This window comes from Rhinoraja longicauda, chromosome 17, assembly GCF_053455715.1.
Source record: "Rhinoraja longicauda isolate Sanriku21f chromosome 17, sRhiLon1.1, whole genome shotgun sequence".
NCBI classification, from domain to species: domain Eukaryota; kingdom Metazoa; phylum Chordata; class Chondrichthyes; order Rajiformes; family Arhynchobatidae; genus Rhinoraja; species Rhinoraja longicauda.
In genome coordinates this window covers 8,355,170-8,372,301 of record NC_135969.1, presented here as the reverse complement: position 1 = coordinate 8,372,301, position 17,132 = coordinate 8,355,170, and the positions used below count along the sequence as shown (strand labels likewise).

At 41.2% G+C, this 17,132-nt stretch overlaps 1 protein-coding gene across 1 annotated transcript in view; it reads left to right on the top strand.

Moving 5' to 3' along the window:
- iars1 (isoleucyl-tRNA synthetase 1) overlaps positions 1 to 17,132 on the top strand; it is a 147,721-nt gene that overhangs the window by 116,365 nt on the left and 14,224 nt on the right. The window contains exons 30-32 of the mRNA XM_078414016.1: positions 2,121 to 2,241; positions 3,687 to 3,812; positions 11,226 to 11,372. Of these exons, the coding sequence (XP_078270142.1) occupies positions 2,121 to 2,241; positions 3,687 to 3,812; positions 11,226 to 11,372 (394 nt within the window). The remainder of the gene's footprint in view (positions 1 to 2,120; positions 2,242 to 3,686; positions 3,813 to 11,225; positions 11,373 to 17,132) is intronic.

The following is a 17,132-nucleotide window of genomic DNA, read 5'->3' as shown; positions in this document are numbered from 1 at the left end:
TTGAGGAAGGACAATATTGCTATTGAGGGAATGCAACGTAGGTTCACCAGGGTAATTCCCGGGATGGGGGGGGCTGATATATGATGAAAGAATGGGTCACCTGGGCTTGTATTCACTGGAATTTAGAAGGAGGAGAGGGGAACTTATAGAAACATAACATTCTTAAGGGATTGGACAGGCTATATTCAGGAAAAATGTTCCCAATGTTGGGGGAGTCCAGAACTAGGGGTCACAGTTTAAGAATAAGGAGTGGGCCATTTAGGACTGAGATGAGGAAAGATTTCTTCACCCAGAGAGTTGTGAATCTGTGGAATTCTCTGCCACAGAAGGCAGCGGAGGCCAATTCACTGGATATTTTCAAGAGAATTTGATTTAGCTCTTAAGGCGAATGAATTCAAGGGATATGGGTAAAAAGCAGGAATGGGGTACTGATTTTAGATGATCAGCATGATCATATTGAATGGTGGTGCTGGCTCGAAGGGCCAAATAGCCTCCTCACCTATTTTTCTATGTTTCACGAAACATATCTTTTATCCAGAGCGACTATTTTGAAAAAACCCTGAAAATACAGGAAACACTCTAACACGGGCAGGACCTACACAGTGAATGGTAGGCCTCTGGGGAGTGTTGTAGAGCACAGGGATCTAAGAGTGCAAATACAAAGTTCATTGAAAGTGGCACCACGGGTAGATAGGATGATCAAAAAGGCTTTTGGCACATTGGCCCTCATCAGTCAGAGTATTGATTATAAAAGTTGGGAGGTCAGGTTGCAGTTAAGATGTTGGTGAGGCCATGTTCAGAGTATTGTGTTCATTTCTGGGCACCATTTTATAGGAAAGGTGTTGCCAAGCCAAATAAGGTGCAGAGAAGATTTCCCACGATGTTGCCAAAACTAGAGGGCCTGAGTTATAGGGAGAGGCGAAGCAGTCTTGGACACTATTCCTTGGAGCGCAGGAGGATGAGGGGTGATCTAATAAAGGTATACAAAATCATGAGAGGAATGGATCGGGAAGACGAACACCATCTCTTGCCCCAAGTAGGGGATTCAAGAACCAGAGGTCATAAGTTTAAGGTGAGGGTGGAAAGATTTAATAGGAACCTGAGGGGTAACCTATTTACACAGACGGTGGTGGGTGCATGGAACAAGCCACCAGAGGAGGTAGTTAAGGCAGGTAATATCATAACATTTAAGAAACAATTGGACAGGTTCATGGAGAGGACAGGTTTAGAGGGATATGGGTCAAACGCAGGCAGGTGGGATGAGTGAAGACAGAACATGTCGGTTGGTGTGGACAAGGTGGGTCGAAGGGCCCGCTTCCACGCTGTAAGACTATGACGCGGCACATCACACACTATCTGTGGGAAGAGAAATAGTTAAAGATTTAGAATAGATATATCTGTGACCTAAATTGTTAACACAGTTTCTTCCATAGATGCTGCCTGATTGCTGAACGTTTCCAGCATTTGTGTTTCTCTTTCAGATTTCTAGAATCTGTATTTTTTAATATTTTCTGTAACTTTGAACCAACCTGCTTGCCAGTGTAAAACATTCTGACACACGTGCACAGAAATATTATTTAATACTTTTTTTTAGTAAAGATTATTCATCATTGGAATTTGGCTTCTCACAATGATGCCCTTTTGAAGGGAATCATTAATGATAGTGGGGAATGTTGAAAGCTGAAAATCATGCTGGAAGTTTCAATAAGAATTCTACAGATAGATTTGTTCACCTGCACTTGATGCTAGAGCATTGACCACCTACTTGGATCCCATCCAAACATTGCATTGACTGCAGGAACCTATTGGCTGAAAACATAGAATGGGCAGCCAGCAGTTTAACAACCATTTATTCACAAAATGCTGGAGTAACTCAGCAGGTCGGGCAGCATCTCGGGAGAGAAGGAATGGGTGACGTTTCGGGTCGAGACCCTTCTTCAGACTGAAGAAGGGTCTCGACCCAAAACGTCACCCATTCCTTCTCTCCCGAGATGCTGCCCGACCAGCTGAGTTACTCCAGCATTTTGTGAATAAATCGATTTGTACCAGCATCTGCAGTTATTTTCTTATAGTTTAACAACCATTTCTGTCTCTCACCGTTATTTTTCTTTTGTCATTAGTTGAAGGGCTCAAATCTTGAGTTGACTCTTGTGAAAGGAACCTCGGATGTTGGTGCTTTACCTTTGGGCCTTAACTGCGCATATGTTAATGTCAAGATTTCTGTGGATGGTAAAAAGCAAGGTAAGGCAAGCAACATCATAATTAAGATACTCTATATTTTTATCAATATACTCTACAATTGACATTATTGTTTAAACATATGGGTGACAATGCTTTGTCATGCTTTGGAACTCCTAAACAGGAAATAGAAAAGCTTTATATATAAGAAAATAACTGCAGATGCTGGTACAAATTGATTTATTCACAAAATGCTGGAGTAACTCAGCAGGTCAGGCAGCTTTCTTTTGCTCACTTGCAAGATTCACCACTGCACCATTTATTATCCATGTAAAAATAGGAAATAGTTGTAAAAGGAAATAGGTGACTTCATTGATGAATTTCTGATCAGCATAAAATCAGTTATGTCAGTGGCCATTAGCCAAACTCCCTTGAAATGTGAGTTAGTGGGGCGATTCACATGATCCTTGCTATAATAAGTTGGTCGTGAGGCAAATTTATATCCGCTATTGGACTTTGATAGAGTTTATTAATACAACTGCAACTAGGAAAGCAAGTTGCCATCAGATATTACATGCATCAGTATTGTGATCAAGAGGATAAGGCCATTTTACGTTGACATTTTATATTTCCTTTACTGTTGATTTGTTTGTAGTTCCTGCATGCGTAGTTAAATCTGAAACATATTTTCCAGTGATCAAAACATTACAACTAATATGGGCAGACCAAGAGTATATCATTTTCAGTTTAAGTTAACCTCAAAGGATTGGAACGGAGTTGACCCTGCCAGCAAACTTGATAATCTGTTTCCTGACCCAGCTCAGATCATGTTATTTTAGGTTATCATAATGTTAATCAACTAATCTTGTTAATTAATTATGTGTAGAGAAGCAGACATAATTTAGATGCATATCAGCAACATCAAGCTTTTCAGGACTCCAAATGCATTTCTGGGTATTCTAGGAGTTTAACTGACAAAGTGCACGCAATGATGAACGTCCTAATATTCATTCTGTCGTTAACTTGTCAAATTAGTTTGAGCGACGAAGGAAGAATCTCATAGCAACTGTCAGGACAGCTTAAGTGAGGTGGCTTCATCCAGGGCTGGAGTGTGGCCTCCATATTAAACATATGAAAAACTAGGAACACAAAAAAATTCCACATGTGAACTTCTCTTAAGATTGATTTGGAGTCTTGTTTATTGATAGGATTCTGCGTATGATAAAAGTTTTGTTCTTCCTGTAAAATACTAAGTCAATGCAATCTAATGAATGACCTACTTAAAGGTGAAAGGATTAACTGAATGTTCTTGAGTTTCCAACTCTGTCAGATAACAACTCATAAAATGTTTACCAATGTAGACCAGATGTCCTTTTAATGATTCCAGTCACTTTTGATGCATAAAGGGACTGAATATAAAATATTAAGTGGCATTGTAAAATTGAATCGGTGGACTACCACAGCAGTTCTCTTTAGCAGAAAAAAAACTTTCTTAATTTATATTTCAGATGGCGTGATACTGCTAGAAAATCCAAGAGGCGATAACATTGTGGACTTGATCAAGCTGAAAAATGTGATTATCAGCATATTCAGGCTGCAGACATCGAAACTGGCTATCTTTCATGAAGAAAAAGGTAAAATCATTGGTATTGGTTCATAATTAATGCATTTATCAGAAGATGAAAAAAAATGTTTTATGTGCTATCCAGTCAAATCATATCACACATGACAACAGTCAAATCATACACGAGTAAAATGGGTAGTACAAAGAGAAAAACTGAACAGAGTGCAGAATTTAGTGTTACAATCGCAAAGTGCAGATTTTTAAGAAATATCCAAGGGTTGCAACGGGTTTGATTGGGAGATCCGTAGTTTCAGGCATTGTATGTTGAAAGATTTTCCAACTAAGTTCTTTGATCTAATGGTTCAGATCTTGAGCATATTATAGGCAAGCTCAATTGGGTTCAGATCGGGTGATTGACTTGGCCACTCAAGAATTTACTATTTTTTAGCTTTGAAAATCTCCTTTTTTGCTTTAGCAGTAAGTTTGGGATCATTGTCTTGCTGTAGAATGAACCACCGGCCAATGAGTTTTGAGGCATTTGTTTGAACTTGAGCAGATAGGATGTGTCTATACACCTCAGAATTCGTTATGCTACCACCATCAGCAGTTGTATCATCAATGAAGATAAGTGAGCCAGTACCTTCAGCAGCCATACATACCCAGGCCATAACACCCCCACCACCGTGTTTCACAGATGAGGTGGTATGCTTTGGATCTTGGGCAGTTCCTTCTCTCCTCCATACCTTGCTCCTGCCACCTTTCTGATATGTTAATGTTCGTCTCATCTGTCCACAAGACCTTTTTCCAGAACTGTGGTTGCTCTTTTAAGTACTTCTTGGCAAACTGTGCCCTGGCCATCCTATTTTTGCAGCTTACCAGTGGTTTGCATCTTGCAGTGTAGCCTCTGTATTTCTTTTCATGAAGTCTTCTGCAGACAGTGGTCATTGACAAATCCACACCTGACTCATGAAGAATGTTTCTGATCTGTCAGACAGGTGTTTGGGGATTTTTGTTTATTATAGAGAGAATTATTCTATCATCAGCAGTGGAGGTCTTCCTTTGCCTGCCAGTCCCTTTGCGGCTAGTAAGCTAGGAGGCTGCAGAGTGACTTGGATAGATTAGGCGAGTGGGCAAATGCATGGCAGATGCAATATAATGTGGATAAATGTGAGGTTATCCACTTTGGCGGCAAGAACAGGAAAGCAGAGTATTACCTGAATGGTGGCCAATTAGGAAAAGGGGAGATGCAACGTGACCTGGGTGTCATGGTGCACCAGTCATTGAAAGCAAGCGTGCAGGTGCAGCAGGCAGTGAAGAAAGCGAATGGTATGTTAGCATTCATAGCAAGAGGATTTGAGTATAGGAGCAGGGAGGTTCTGCTGCAGTTGTACAGGGCCTTGGTGAGACCGCACCTGGAGTATTGTGCACAGTTTTGGTCTCCTAATCTGAGGAAAGATATTCTAGCCTTAGAGGGAGTACAGAGAAGGTTCACCAGATTGATCCCTGGAATGGCAGGACTTTCATATGAAGAAAGACTGGATAGACTAGGCTTATACTCGCTGGAATTTAGAAGACTGAGGGGGGATCTTATAGAAACATATAAAATTCTTAAGGGGTTGGAGAGGCTAGATGCGGGAAGATTGTTCCCGATGTTGGGGAAGTCCAGAACCAGGGGTCACAGCTTAAGGATAAGGGGGAAGTCTTTTAGGACCGAGATGAGAAAACATTTCTTCACATAGAGAGTGGTGAGTCTGTGGAATTCTCTGCCACAGAAGGTAGTTGAGGCCAGTTCATTGGCTATATTTAAGAGGGAGCTAGATGTGGCCCTTGTGGCTAAAGGGATCAGGGGGTATGGAGAGAAGGCAGGTACAGGTTACTGAGCTGGATGATCAGCCATGATCATATTGAATGGCGGTGCAGGCTCGAAGGGCCGAATGGCCTACTCCTGCACCTATTTTCTATCTTTTCTATGTTCATCAGTGCTCTCTTTCATCTTAATAATGTCCCAAACAGTTGATTTTGGTAAGTCTAAGGTTTGGCTGATGTCTCTTAACAGTATTATTCTTGTTTCTCAGTCTCATAATGGCTTCTTTGACTTTCATTGGCACAACTTTGGTCCTCATGTTGATAAATAACAATAAAAGTTTCCAAAGGTGATGGAAAGACGAGGTGCTGAGAGGTCTCTTATACCTGCATGAAGGAGGCAATTAAACACACCTGAGCAATTACAAACGTCTGTGAAGCCATGTGTCCCAAACATTATGGTGCCCTGAAATGGGGGGACTATGTATCACCACTGCTGTAATTTCTACATGGTGAAACCAAAATGTATAAATAGGGCCTTTAATAAAATCTGATAATGTGCGCTTTAACCACATGTGATTTTTTCTATTACAAATCTCAAATTGTGGAGTACAGAGGCAAATAAATAAATGATGGGTCTTTGTCACAAACATTATGGAGGGCATTGTATGACAATAAAACACTCTTGACTCTTGATAAGAGAACATGTATAAATTTGTCAAAGGATTAAGGCAAAAAGGAGGTGAAGTTTGATTTGCAAATGGCCATGACTTGCAAGTCAGATTATGCCATTTCACGAATAAAGGCACCTTTTGTCAAGTGGGAAAGGAGTATTTCCATTTGCCTTTTCTTCCTAAGCCCTTGCCGAGTCACAACAATGGGAAGTTGGCTCAAACTGAGCAGAGCTGGTGGATTCACTCACTGAGTCACTGAAGCTGGTTGACAGCAGCATTTCCCACACCTGCTCGCTCACCCATCACAACCACTTCTGTTCATTTCCACTACTTAAGAACAGTTCAGTTTGCGGACAGTTCTCAGGAACACAACCCTATCGTAACCTGGGGACTTCCTGTGTGAACATGAACATTCAGAAACATTTATCTCCTTCAGGTTGCTTATCTATTCACACACCCACCTGACTTGAAATTATTGGGTTTGATGTTAGGAACCAGAGCACTTTTTAAATTCTAAGCAAGACTTTACCAACATAGCCACCATCTACCAGCAGGGATTAACAACAAAGAAGCATTTTTGTCAGGTGTTCACCACATACTAGGAACAAATATATTAGTCGGGAATTTTAATTTTGATGCAAGACTAAGAAAGTTGAAGAGTATATTTCATTAAAATGTGACGTATTAAAGAATTGCCTTGCATCTAAATTTGAATGGTGCCAAACCGGGGATAATAAATGTCATGCTTTAGTCCCTGGTGCTATACAGATCCTCTCCAGGCTACAACAGGTTTCCAATTCTGAGAACTGTTCATAACCCGAACAGTTTGCAAGTCGGAAATTCGCCCGCCCGGCTATATGTTTAGATAAAAACATCGGCCAAACCAGAGCAACCTGTAGTTAAATGAGGACATTCAACTTAACTATTGATATGTTGCCGCAAACTGAGTTCCCACACGGTAGAAGATGCCTGCAGCCTCATGACAGTCGGCAGACCCCATCCTTCTGGTTTCTAAAACCCTTGTTCATACTTACGGTTGTAGATAAGTTGGATGTTCATAATTTGGGAGGACCTGTAATAATAGTTATTAAGAAATAGATAAAATGGCAGCAGTGATAATAATTGCCTGTTATTCCTCTGTTTTGTGGTCCAGTGTTAGTTGACTATTCTCCGTTCAATAGTTTGTCCAATCTACACATTATTAAAATACTTTCCATACATAACTCATTCTTTGGTATTAACATCACAGCAGCTGGAGAATTTTGGTCTTAAATGTGCGTTTATAATTTATCTGACCATGAGAATGCATTTTTGAGAACTCTGGATTTAATCAGTATAGCAAAATTCAAAACGTTTTGGCTTGGATTTTGCATTCAGAGAAACAGCGAGGCACAGGGCACGTCCCATTATTTGGAAGTATATCGGATACCCAACTGCACCGATACAGTGAATGCAATGTTCAAGAAGTTGCTGTTTGATTTGCCTTGCTCTTTCACAACAATTCTGTAACACTATTTTGCTAAGAAATTAACATTGAATTTACCTTTGAAGTAAATATGTAGTACTAATTCATGAGATTCCCTTAATACTAATCTTCTTTCCTTCAATTTCCCTTTCTGGACAAGATTTGACACGGAATTTAATAGTTGAATTTCCTGATCTTGTTTCAGCTTGTTTGTTTGAGTATTATAAAATCTACTTAATTTAATAGTTAATGCGAGCTGTATAAATACATACCAAAAGCAGTAAGATTTTATTGTTTATGTAACTTCCTAGCCTGATGGATTATTAAATATTTGAACATAAAAGGATCTGTTCCTGTTCAAATTTCCCTTAATTGTCATATTAATATCTATTATGGCTACAGCCAGCCAAGAAAAAACATAAATACATTTTTTTTCTTTGGTTGTTAGACAATAGACAATAGACAATAGGTGCAGGAGTAGGCCATTCAGCCCTTCGAGCCAGCACCGCCATTCAATGCGATCATGGCTGATCACTCTCAATCAGTACCCCGTTCCCCCATACCCCCTCACTCCGCTATCCTTAAGAGCTCTATCCAACTCTCTCTTGAAAGCATCCAACGAACTGGCCTCCACTGCCTTCTGAGGCAGAGAATTCCACACCTTCACCACTCTCTGACTGAAAAAGTTCTTCCTCATCTCCGTTCTAAATGGCCTACCCCTTATTCTTAAACTGTGGCCCCTTGTTCTGGACTCCCCCAACATTGGGAACATGTTTCCTGCCTCTAATGTGTCCAATCCCCTAATTATCTTACATGTTTCAATAAGATCCCCCCTCATCCTTCTAAATTCCAGTGTATACGGGCGGCACGGTAGCGCAGCGGTAGAGTTGCTGCTTTACAGCGAATGCAGCGCCGGAGACTCAGGTTCGATCCTGACTACGGGTGCTGCACTGTAAGGAGTTTGTACGTTCTCCCCGTGACCTGCGTGGGTTTTCTCCGAGATCTTCGGTTTCCTCCCACACTCCAAAGACGTTACAGGTATGTAGGTTAATTGGCTGGGTAAATGTAAAAATTGTCCCTAGTGGGTGTAGGATAGTGTTAATGTACGGGGATCACTGGGCGGCACGGACTTGGAGGGCCGAAAAGGCCTGTTTCCGGCTGTATATATATGATATGATATGATATGATATACAAGCCTAATTGCTCCAGCCTTTCAACATACGACAGTCCCGCCATTCCGGGAATTAACCTAGTGAACCTACGCTGCACGCCCTCAATAATAAGAATATCCTTCCTCAAATTTGGAGACCAAAACTGCACACACAGTTAGATTGTGTCTTTTTCAATAAAAGGACCCAGCACACCACATTACACTGCAATAGACTGTTACAATTCCCAGTGGACACATTGGTCATTTCTTGCTTGGAGCATAATAAAAATAAAAACATGTGAATTTACTGCAGGGACAGATGCTAAGTGATTACCGCAGGGCAGGCCTTGCAAAAATTGAATTGCATTTGGTAATAATAGCAGAGTTCTTGTTTACACCTATTTGTCTTTGCATTTTCATTTTACAGTCAGTTGGAAGATATAAAAAATAGGTCATAGTGCCTTCATATCGTTGCACTGGTATGTTCATTGGATCACCAGGGATTTGAATAATTGTTTCAGATAGAATGGTGAATTTTTGCCTGTTGTGCACAAGACAGGGTAAACAGTGCCTTTTTGTAGCATGTTTGTTGGAGGGTTCTATGTGTCCAGAACAAGGGGCCACAGTTTAAGAATAAGGGGTAGGCCATTTAGAACTGAGATGAGGAAAAACTTTTTCAGTCAGAGAGTTGTCAATCTGTGGAATTCTCTGCGTCAGAAGGCAGCGGAGGCCAATTCTCTGAATACATTCAAGAGAGAGCTGGATAGAGCTCTTAAGGATAACGGAGTCAAGGGGGTATGGGGAGAAGGCAGGAACGGGGTACTGATTGAGAATGATCAGCCATGATCACATTGAATGGTGGTGCTGGCTCGAAGGGCCGAATGGCCTCCTCCTGCACCTATTGTCTATTGTCTATAAAGCTGTGTCCTCTAGCATTTCAATTTCTACCCTAGGATAAATATTCTGAATGTCTTCTCTGTCTATGCCTCATAATTTTACCAAGCATCTACCTGGTCTTCCCTCAATCTCTGATGCTCCAGAGAAAACAATCCAAGTTTGTCCAACCTCTCTTTCCAGCCAATACCCTCTAATCATGGCTGCATTCTGGTAAACCTTTCCAAAATCTCCACATCCTTTCTGCAATGGTGCAACCAAAACTGCACACAATACCCCAAATGCAGAAACCAAAGTTTTATAAAGGTGCAACATGACTACTTGACTCATATACTCAGTGCCTTGACCAATGAAGGCAAGCATACCACATACTTTCTTTGCCCCTCTATCTACTTGCATTGGTACTTTCAGGAAGCTGTGGTCTTGGACCTCAAGATCCCACTGTACATCAATGTTGTGCAGGATTTTATTTTACTTCTGTACTTCTTTAAAAAGAGTTTTAAACATTAACTTGCATATTGAAATGAAAAATACTACAATTGCTGAAATTTGTAATTTAACAAGAAATTCTGGAACTTTGGCTGTCTATTTGGTTTTCAGTATTTTGGTTCATTTAACTAGTGGCTTTCTCCCCTGTGTTTTGTTTGAGAATGGCGGTGTTTTCACCGAGACCATTGAAGCCATGATTCTAATTTTCTTCTCATGAGATAAAGAGAATAATGGAAAGAAGGTCTGACAGGCAGTTTCTCAATCTGAATTGATTCAATCTGAAGTGCTGTTTGCATGGAGAATGCAGACAACACACGTTGAAATGACCTCTTTCCGTGTTGTAATTTGTCACATCCATGGGAATCTTATGAAGGAGGTGGAAGTCTGATTGTGAATTTGCTTCACTAATAACGGATCATTATTTTTAAGCATAACTGTATAAAATCATTTCATCGGGCCAATCTGTTTTACTGTGCTTAAAATTTGTGTTTAACTTTTTCAAAGTTATCATTTCAATGAATGTTTCTGGAATTTTGGTCGGAGCAGATATGATAATGGTGTTTTAGAGGCTTTTTGGTAGGCACATGGATATGCAAAGGATGGTGGAATGTGGATCACAAGCAGGCAGAGGTGATTAGTATAATTTGGCACATACATACATGGTGGGCCAAAGGGGCTATTCCTCTGCTGGAGTGTTCTGTATTTTATGCTCTGTGAATTGCCACACAGTTTCTGCAATCTACCACAGCTTGATATTTCAATGAATTATCATAACTGATTAAAATAATATAGTGCAATCAATTTTGTTTTGAGAGATGTCAATTGGAAAATGCACGTACGAGTTATTTGTTTTTTAGGCCTTAATGTACAATTTGCATGCTCAAACGTCATTAAACCTTTATTTGAGAGAGCTGTAATGTGGAATCATTCTCTTGATAGCAGGATTTATTTTGCATGACGACCAGTGAAAGTGCTTCCTGGAACACTGATTCTGTTTGCCTCTTCCAGAACTAACAAATGAGACTGACCTGATGATCCTCAGTGGAAAGACTGTGTATGTGACAGCTGGAACTGCACCAGTAGAAGCTATTATACAGCCTGATAATCTGCTCTGCAAGTATGTCAATTTGCAGCTAGTGAATGCCAAACCTCAAGGTATGACCAGAAAGAACAATACATTTATTTTATGTATATTTTACAGATTGAATATAATAATTATTTGTTATAATATCTTGCTGCTTTGAGGGTTTTTTTCCCCACTGAAACTCTAGTGAAGCAAGCTAGAATGTTCTACCACGATAAAGATGTTATTAAATTGCAGATTGTCAATATGGAAATTCTTGCACATCCTTACCCTACTGTCAGTTGCTTTTGAGCAACTTCAATATATTGCTGCAACTTTATTATTGATTTATACTATAAAGGGACTTCATACACTGACTTCATACGCTTCACTACCAATTTCCATCCTGCTCTTAAATATACTTGGACTATCTCCGACATCTCCCTACCGTTTCTGGACCTCACCATCTCCATCACAGGAGACAGACTAGTGACCGACATCTACTATAAACCCACTGACTCGCACAGCTATTTGGACTACACTTCTTCCCACCCTGTCCCCTGCAAAAAGTCTATCCCCTACTCCCAATTCCTCCGTCTACGCCGCATCTGCGCCTGGGATGAGGTGTTTCACACTAGGGCATCAGAGATGTCCTCATTCTTCAGGTTACGGGGCTTCCCCTCTTCCATTATAGATGAGGCTCTCACTAGGGGCACTTCTATATACCGCAGCTCCGCTCTTGCTCCCCCTCCCCGTATTCGTTATAGGAACAGATTCCCCCTCGTTCTCACCTTCCACCCCATCAGCCAGCGTATCCAATTTACGGGCACTTTCCCCTGCAACCGCAGGAGATGCAACACCTGTCCCTTTACCTCCCCCCTCAACTCCATCCAAGGACCCAAACAGTCTTTCCAGGTGAGACAGAGGTTCACCTGCACCTCCTCCAACCTCATCTATTGGATCCGCTGCTCTAGCGTGAACACCTCTGCGCTGCTGAAAAAGGTCCAGCAGAGACTGCACTTCCTGAGGGTGCTCAGGAAGAATAACATCACTCAGAGACTGCTGTTGTCCTTTTATCGGTGCTACATTGAGAGCATCCTAACATACTGTGTATGCGTATGGTACACCAGCTGCACAGCGGCTCAGAGGAAAGCGCTCCAGAGGGCCATTGACAACGCCCAGAGGATTGTCGGCTGCCCTCTACTTACCTTGGAGGACTTACACAGTTCCCGCTGCATCAAAAAATCCCAGAGTATTATAAAGGACATTTCCCACCCCGGACACTCCCTGTTTGAACTGTTACCGTCAGGCAGACGGTACAGATCTACAAGGACAAGGACAAACAGACTTAAAAATAGTTTTTACCCCACTGCTATAAAGGCACTAAATGTAGCCGCCAAGGAACGCAGGGGCGATACATAATAAGAGACTGTGAAATCGACAGAAGGATGTAGGGTTGGGTGTTTATGCGTGCTATTTTCATGATATTTATTTTAGTTGTTTATCTTTTTTAAAATATTTTACCTTGTATGTATCGTTAGCTTTTAGAAATGTTTGAATGGTGCACTGACTGGCTGACATTTTACAATTTCGTTGTACATGGCTCATGTTACAATGACAATAAAGGAACTATTCTATTCTATTCTATAGATGTCAACTTCTTTACATCGGCGAAACCAAACGCAGGCTCGGCGATCGTTTCGCTTAACACCTTCGCTCAGTCTGCCTTAACCTACCTGATCTCCCAGTGGCTGAGCACTTCAACTCCCCCTGCCACTCCCAGTCAGACCTTTCTGTCATGGGCCTCCTCCAGTGCCATAGTTAGGCCTACCGGAAATTGGAGGAACAGCACCTCATATTTCGTTTGGGCAGCTTGCAGCCCAGCGGTATGAACATTGACCTCTCCAACTTTAGATAGTTCCTCTGTCCCTCTCTTCCCCTCCCCCTTCCCAGTTCTCCCTCTATCTTCCTGTCTCCACCTATATCCTTCCTTTGTCCCGCCCCCCTGACATCAGTCTGAAGAAGGGTCTCGACCCAAAACGTCACCCATTCCTTCTCTCCTGAGATGCTGCCTGAACTGCTGAGTTACTCCAGCATTTTGTGATATACTATGAAGGGAATCAAGATGTTCAACATGACTTCTACCAGCCTGAAAAGTAAAAGTTGAATAGATTGGGGAATGCACACAATCTTTTACCCAGGCTAGGGGAATCAAGAACCAGAGGACATGGGTTTCAGTTGAGAGGGACAATATTTAATCGGAACCTGAGGGGCAAATTTCTCACTCAATGGGTGGTGGGTATATGGAATGAGCTGCCAGTGGAGATGAGGCAGGTACTACAACAACATTTAAAAAACTCTTGGATAAATACATGAATAGGAAAGATTTAAAGGGATATGGGCCAAACGCGAGCATAGGGGATTATCTCAGATGAGGCATCTTGGTTGGCATGTTCATCTATGCTATATGACACTATGATTCTTAGCATTTTCAAAAGCATATATACACCGTATGTAATCTATTATCTCATTGCCCTAACTAGCCCAAGTCTAAATCAACTACTAAAAAAACAATAGTGCTATCACAGCAAAATTACAGCAAAACAATGATCCTGTTGGGAATGTACCTTTAAATCATGTCGGTTTTCACCTTGTACATATTTGCCTGTGCTTTTGCATGTCAACAATTGTGGGAAGTTAAAAAAAAAGTATTTAAAATTCTTATGTATTTTAGGAATGAGCATCTGGAAATAAGTATAAGTAGTTATTTGAATTCCATCCTGCTGACTTTATGTTCAAGGATAATGGATTCATTTTTGGCCACTTATTAAGATCACTAGTTTGCAACTCACTGGCAGATATATATTAGAATTAATATATGCTGGGTTTAGCAGGGCCAAAATAGGTAGTTGTGGTGGATTATGACAGATCATTTTATTATAAATCTTTGCTGCTCTGTGACCTTTCTGGAAATTTGCTTCTTTGACTTTATTCCAGATAGTTTTATCAAAGCAGCTTTGTAAATAAATTGCAGCCATATCGGTAATCCTAACTTCCTGTTGTAACTTCTCTAAAAATGTCAGGTGGATATGAACATATCTTACTATTTTCTAAACGAAAATATCTCGAGTTTAGGTTGAATGTTCACTGTGTTCAATTGTCCATCAACTTAATAATCATTTGTTAAAATAGCTTGACACTGTTGAACTGTTTTCTTCCACTTCCAAGTGTACTTCATCGTAAACACCATTCTAACTTTAAAATTATCTTAGTTTTGATGTTTAAACTTATAGTTTGACTTTATATCCAAACCAATGTTTATAAAATCTCTGAATTCTGGAGCATTTTAGTAATCCTTGAATTATGCTGCCCTTGCGGTAGGTAGCCTCTAATGCTGAGCTTTCTATCGGCTGGTATAATTTAAATGTTTGTAATGAAGAATTTAGTTTCTAGTTCTGTCATTGTACATGTCTGTCCTTTATCCATTGTTTACTTTTTCCTCTTAAAAGTTGGTTTGAGAATTTCACGCATTTTGACCATTAAGGTTTTCTATGAAACAAGAATGATGTAGGTTTTCACAAAACTGAAAGAACCATATACTGACCAGCATTTAGTTTCCATGACTGTTTCTCTAGTTTCCCAGTGCAGCTTGCTGGGAGGTCCGTGATGAATAATTGCCACAAGCCGCAAGCCCAGAACCATGAGATGCTCTGCTAATTACAAAGGAATTTAAAGGAAATGTTAGATTTCCACAAATTTGCAGTATATTTAAATATCTACAGTGTTTTGTGATTATAAAAATATATATTTCTTCATTATTTTAGATTATTGACTTTTGGGATCTGGGAATCACTCGCAAAGTCAGCATTTATACCCATCTCCAATTGCCCTTGATAAGATGGTGAAGAACCATAGTTTTGAACCTGTTCTTTTGGTCACGGTATTCCCACAGTCCTGAAGGGCAGGGACTTGCAAGATTTAGATTCAGCAACAATGATGCATGAGCAATATATTTCTGAGACGGTGTGTGCCGTGGAAGGGAAATTGCAAGTGGTGGTATTCTCATGCACCTACTGCCCTTGTCTTTCTTGATGGCAGAGGTCCTGGGTTTGAGAGGCACGCTCACAATTTGTGAGTAACTGCGGTGCATTATTGATTGTACACACTGCAGCCACTGTGCAGTGATGGGATTGAAGGTTGTGGTGGTTAAAGGGTGCCAGTCAAGTGGGCTGCCTTGTCCTGGATGTGTTTTTGAGATATTGGAGACGTACGTGTACTGCTCTCCATTTAGACAATAGACAATAGACAACAGGTGCAGGAGTAGGCCATTCAGCCCTTCGAGCCAGCACCGCCATTCAATGCGATCATGGCTGATCACTCTCAATCAGTACCCCGTTCCTGCCTTCTCCCCATACCCCCTCACTCCGCTATCCTTAAGAGCTCTATCCAGCTCTCTCTTGAAAGCATCCAACGAACTGGCCTCCACTGCCTTCTGAGGCAGAGAATTCCACACCTTCACCACTCTCTGACTGAAAAAGTTCTTCCTCATCTCCGTTCTAAATGGCCTACCCCTTATTCTTAAACTGTGGCCCCTTGTTCTGGACTCCCCCAACATTGGGAACATGTTTCCTGCCTCTAACGTGTCCAATCCCCTAATTATCTTATATGTTTCAATAAGATCCCCCCTCATCCTTCTAAATTCCAGTGTATACAAGCCCAATCGCTCCAGCCTTTCAACATACGACAGTCCCGCCATTCCGGGAATTAACCGAGTGAACCTACGCTGCACGCCCTCCATAGCAAGAATATCCTTCCTCAAATTTGGAGACCAAAACTGCACACAGTACTCCAGGTGCGGTCTCACCAGGGCCCGGTACAACTGTAGAAGGACCTCTTTGCTCCTATACTCAACTCCTCTTGTTACGAAGGCCAACATTCCATTGGCTTTCTTCACTGCCTGCTGTACCTGCATGCTTCCTTTCATTGACTGATGCACTAGGACACCCAGATCTCGTTGAACTCCCCCTCCTCCTAACTTTACACCATTCAGATAATAATCTGCCTTTCTATTCTTACTTCCAAAGTGAATAACCTCACACTTATCTCCATTAAACTGCATCTGCCATGTATCCGCCCACTCACACAACCTGTCCAAGTCACCCTGCAGCCTTATTGCATCTTCCTCACAATTCACACTACCCCCCAGCTTAGTATCATCTGCAAATTTGCTAATGGTACTTTTAATCCCTTCGTCTAAGTCATTAATGTATATTGTAAATAGCTGGGGTCCCAGCACCGAACCTTGCGGTACCCCACTGGTCACTGCCTGCCATTCCGAAAGGGCCCCATTTATCCCCACTCTTTGCTTTCTGTCTGTCAACCAATTTTCTATCCATGTCAGTACCTTACCCCCAATACCATGTGCCCTAATTTTGCCCACTAATCTCCTATGTGGGACCTTGTCGAAGGCTTTCTGAAAGTCGAGGTACACCACATCCACTGACTCTCCCCTGTCAATTTTCCTAGTTACATCCTCAAAAAATTTCAGTAGATTTGTCAAGCATGATTTCCCCTTCGTAAATCCATGCTGACTCGGAATGATCCCGTTACTGCTATCCAAATGCTCAGCAATTTCGTCTTTTATAATTGACTCCAGCATCTTCCCTACCACTGATGTCAGACTAACTGGTCTATAAATACCCGTTTTCTCTCTCCCTCCTTTCTTAAAAAGTGGGATAACATTTGCTATCCTCCAATCCACAGGAACTGATCCTGAATCTATAGAACATTGAAAAATGATCTCCAATGCTTCCACTATTTCTAGAGCCACCTCCTTAAGTACCCTGGGATGC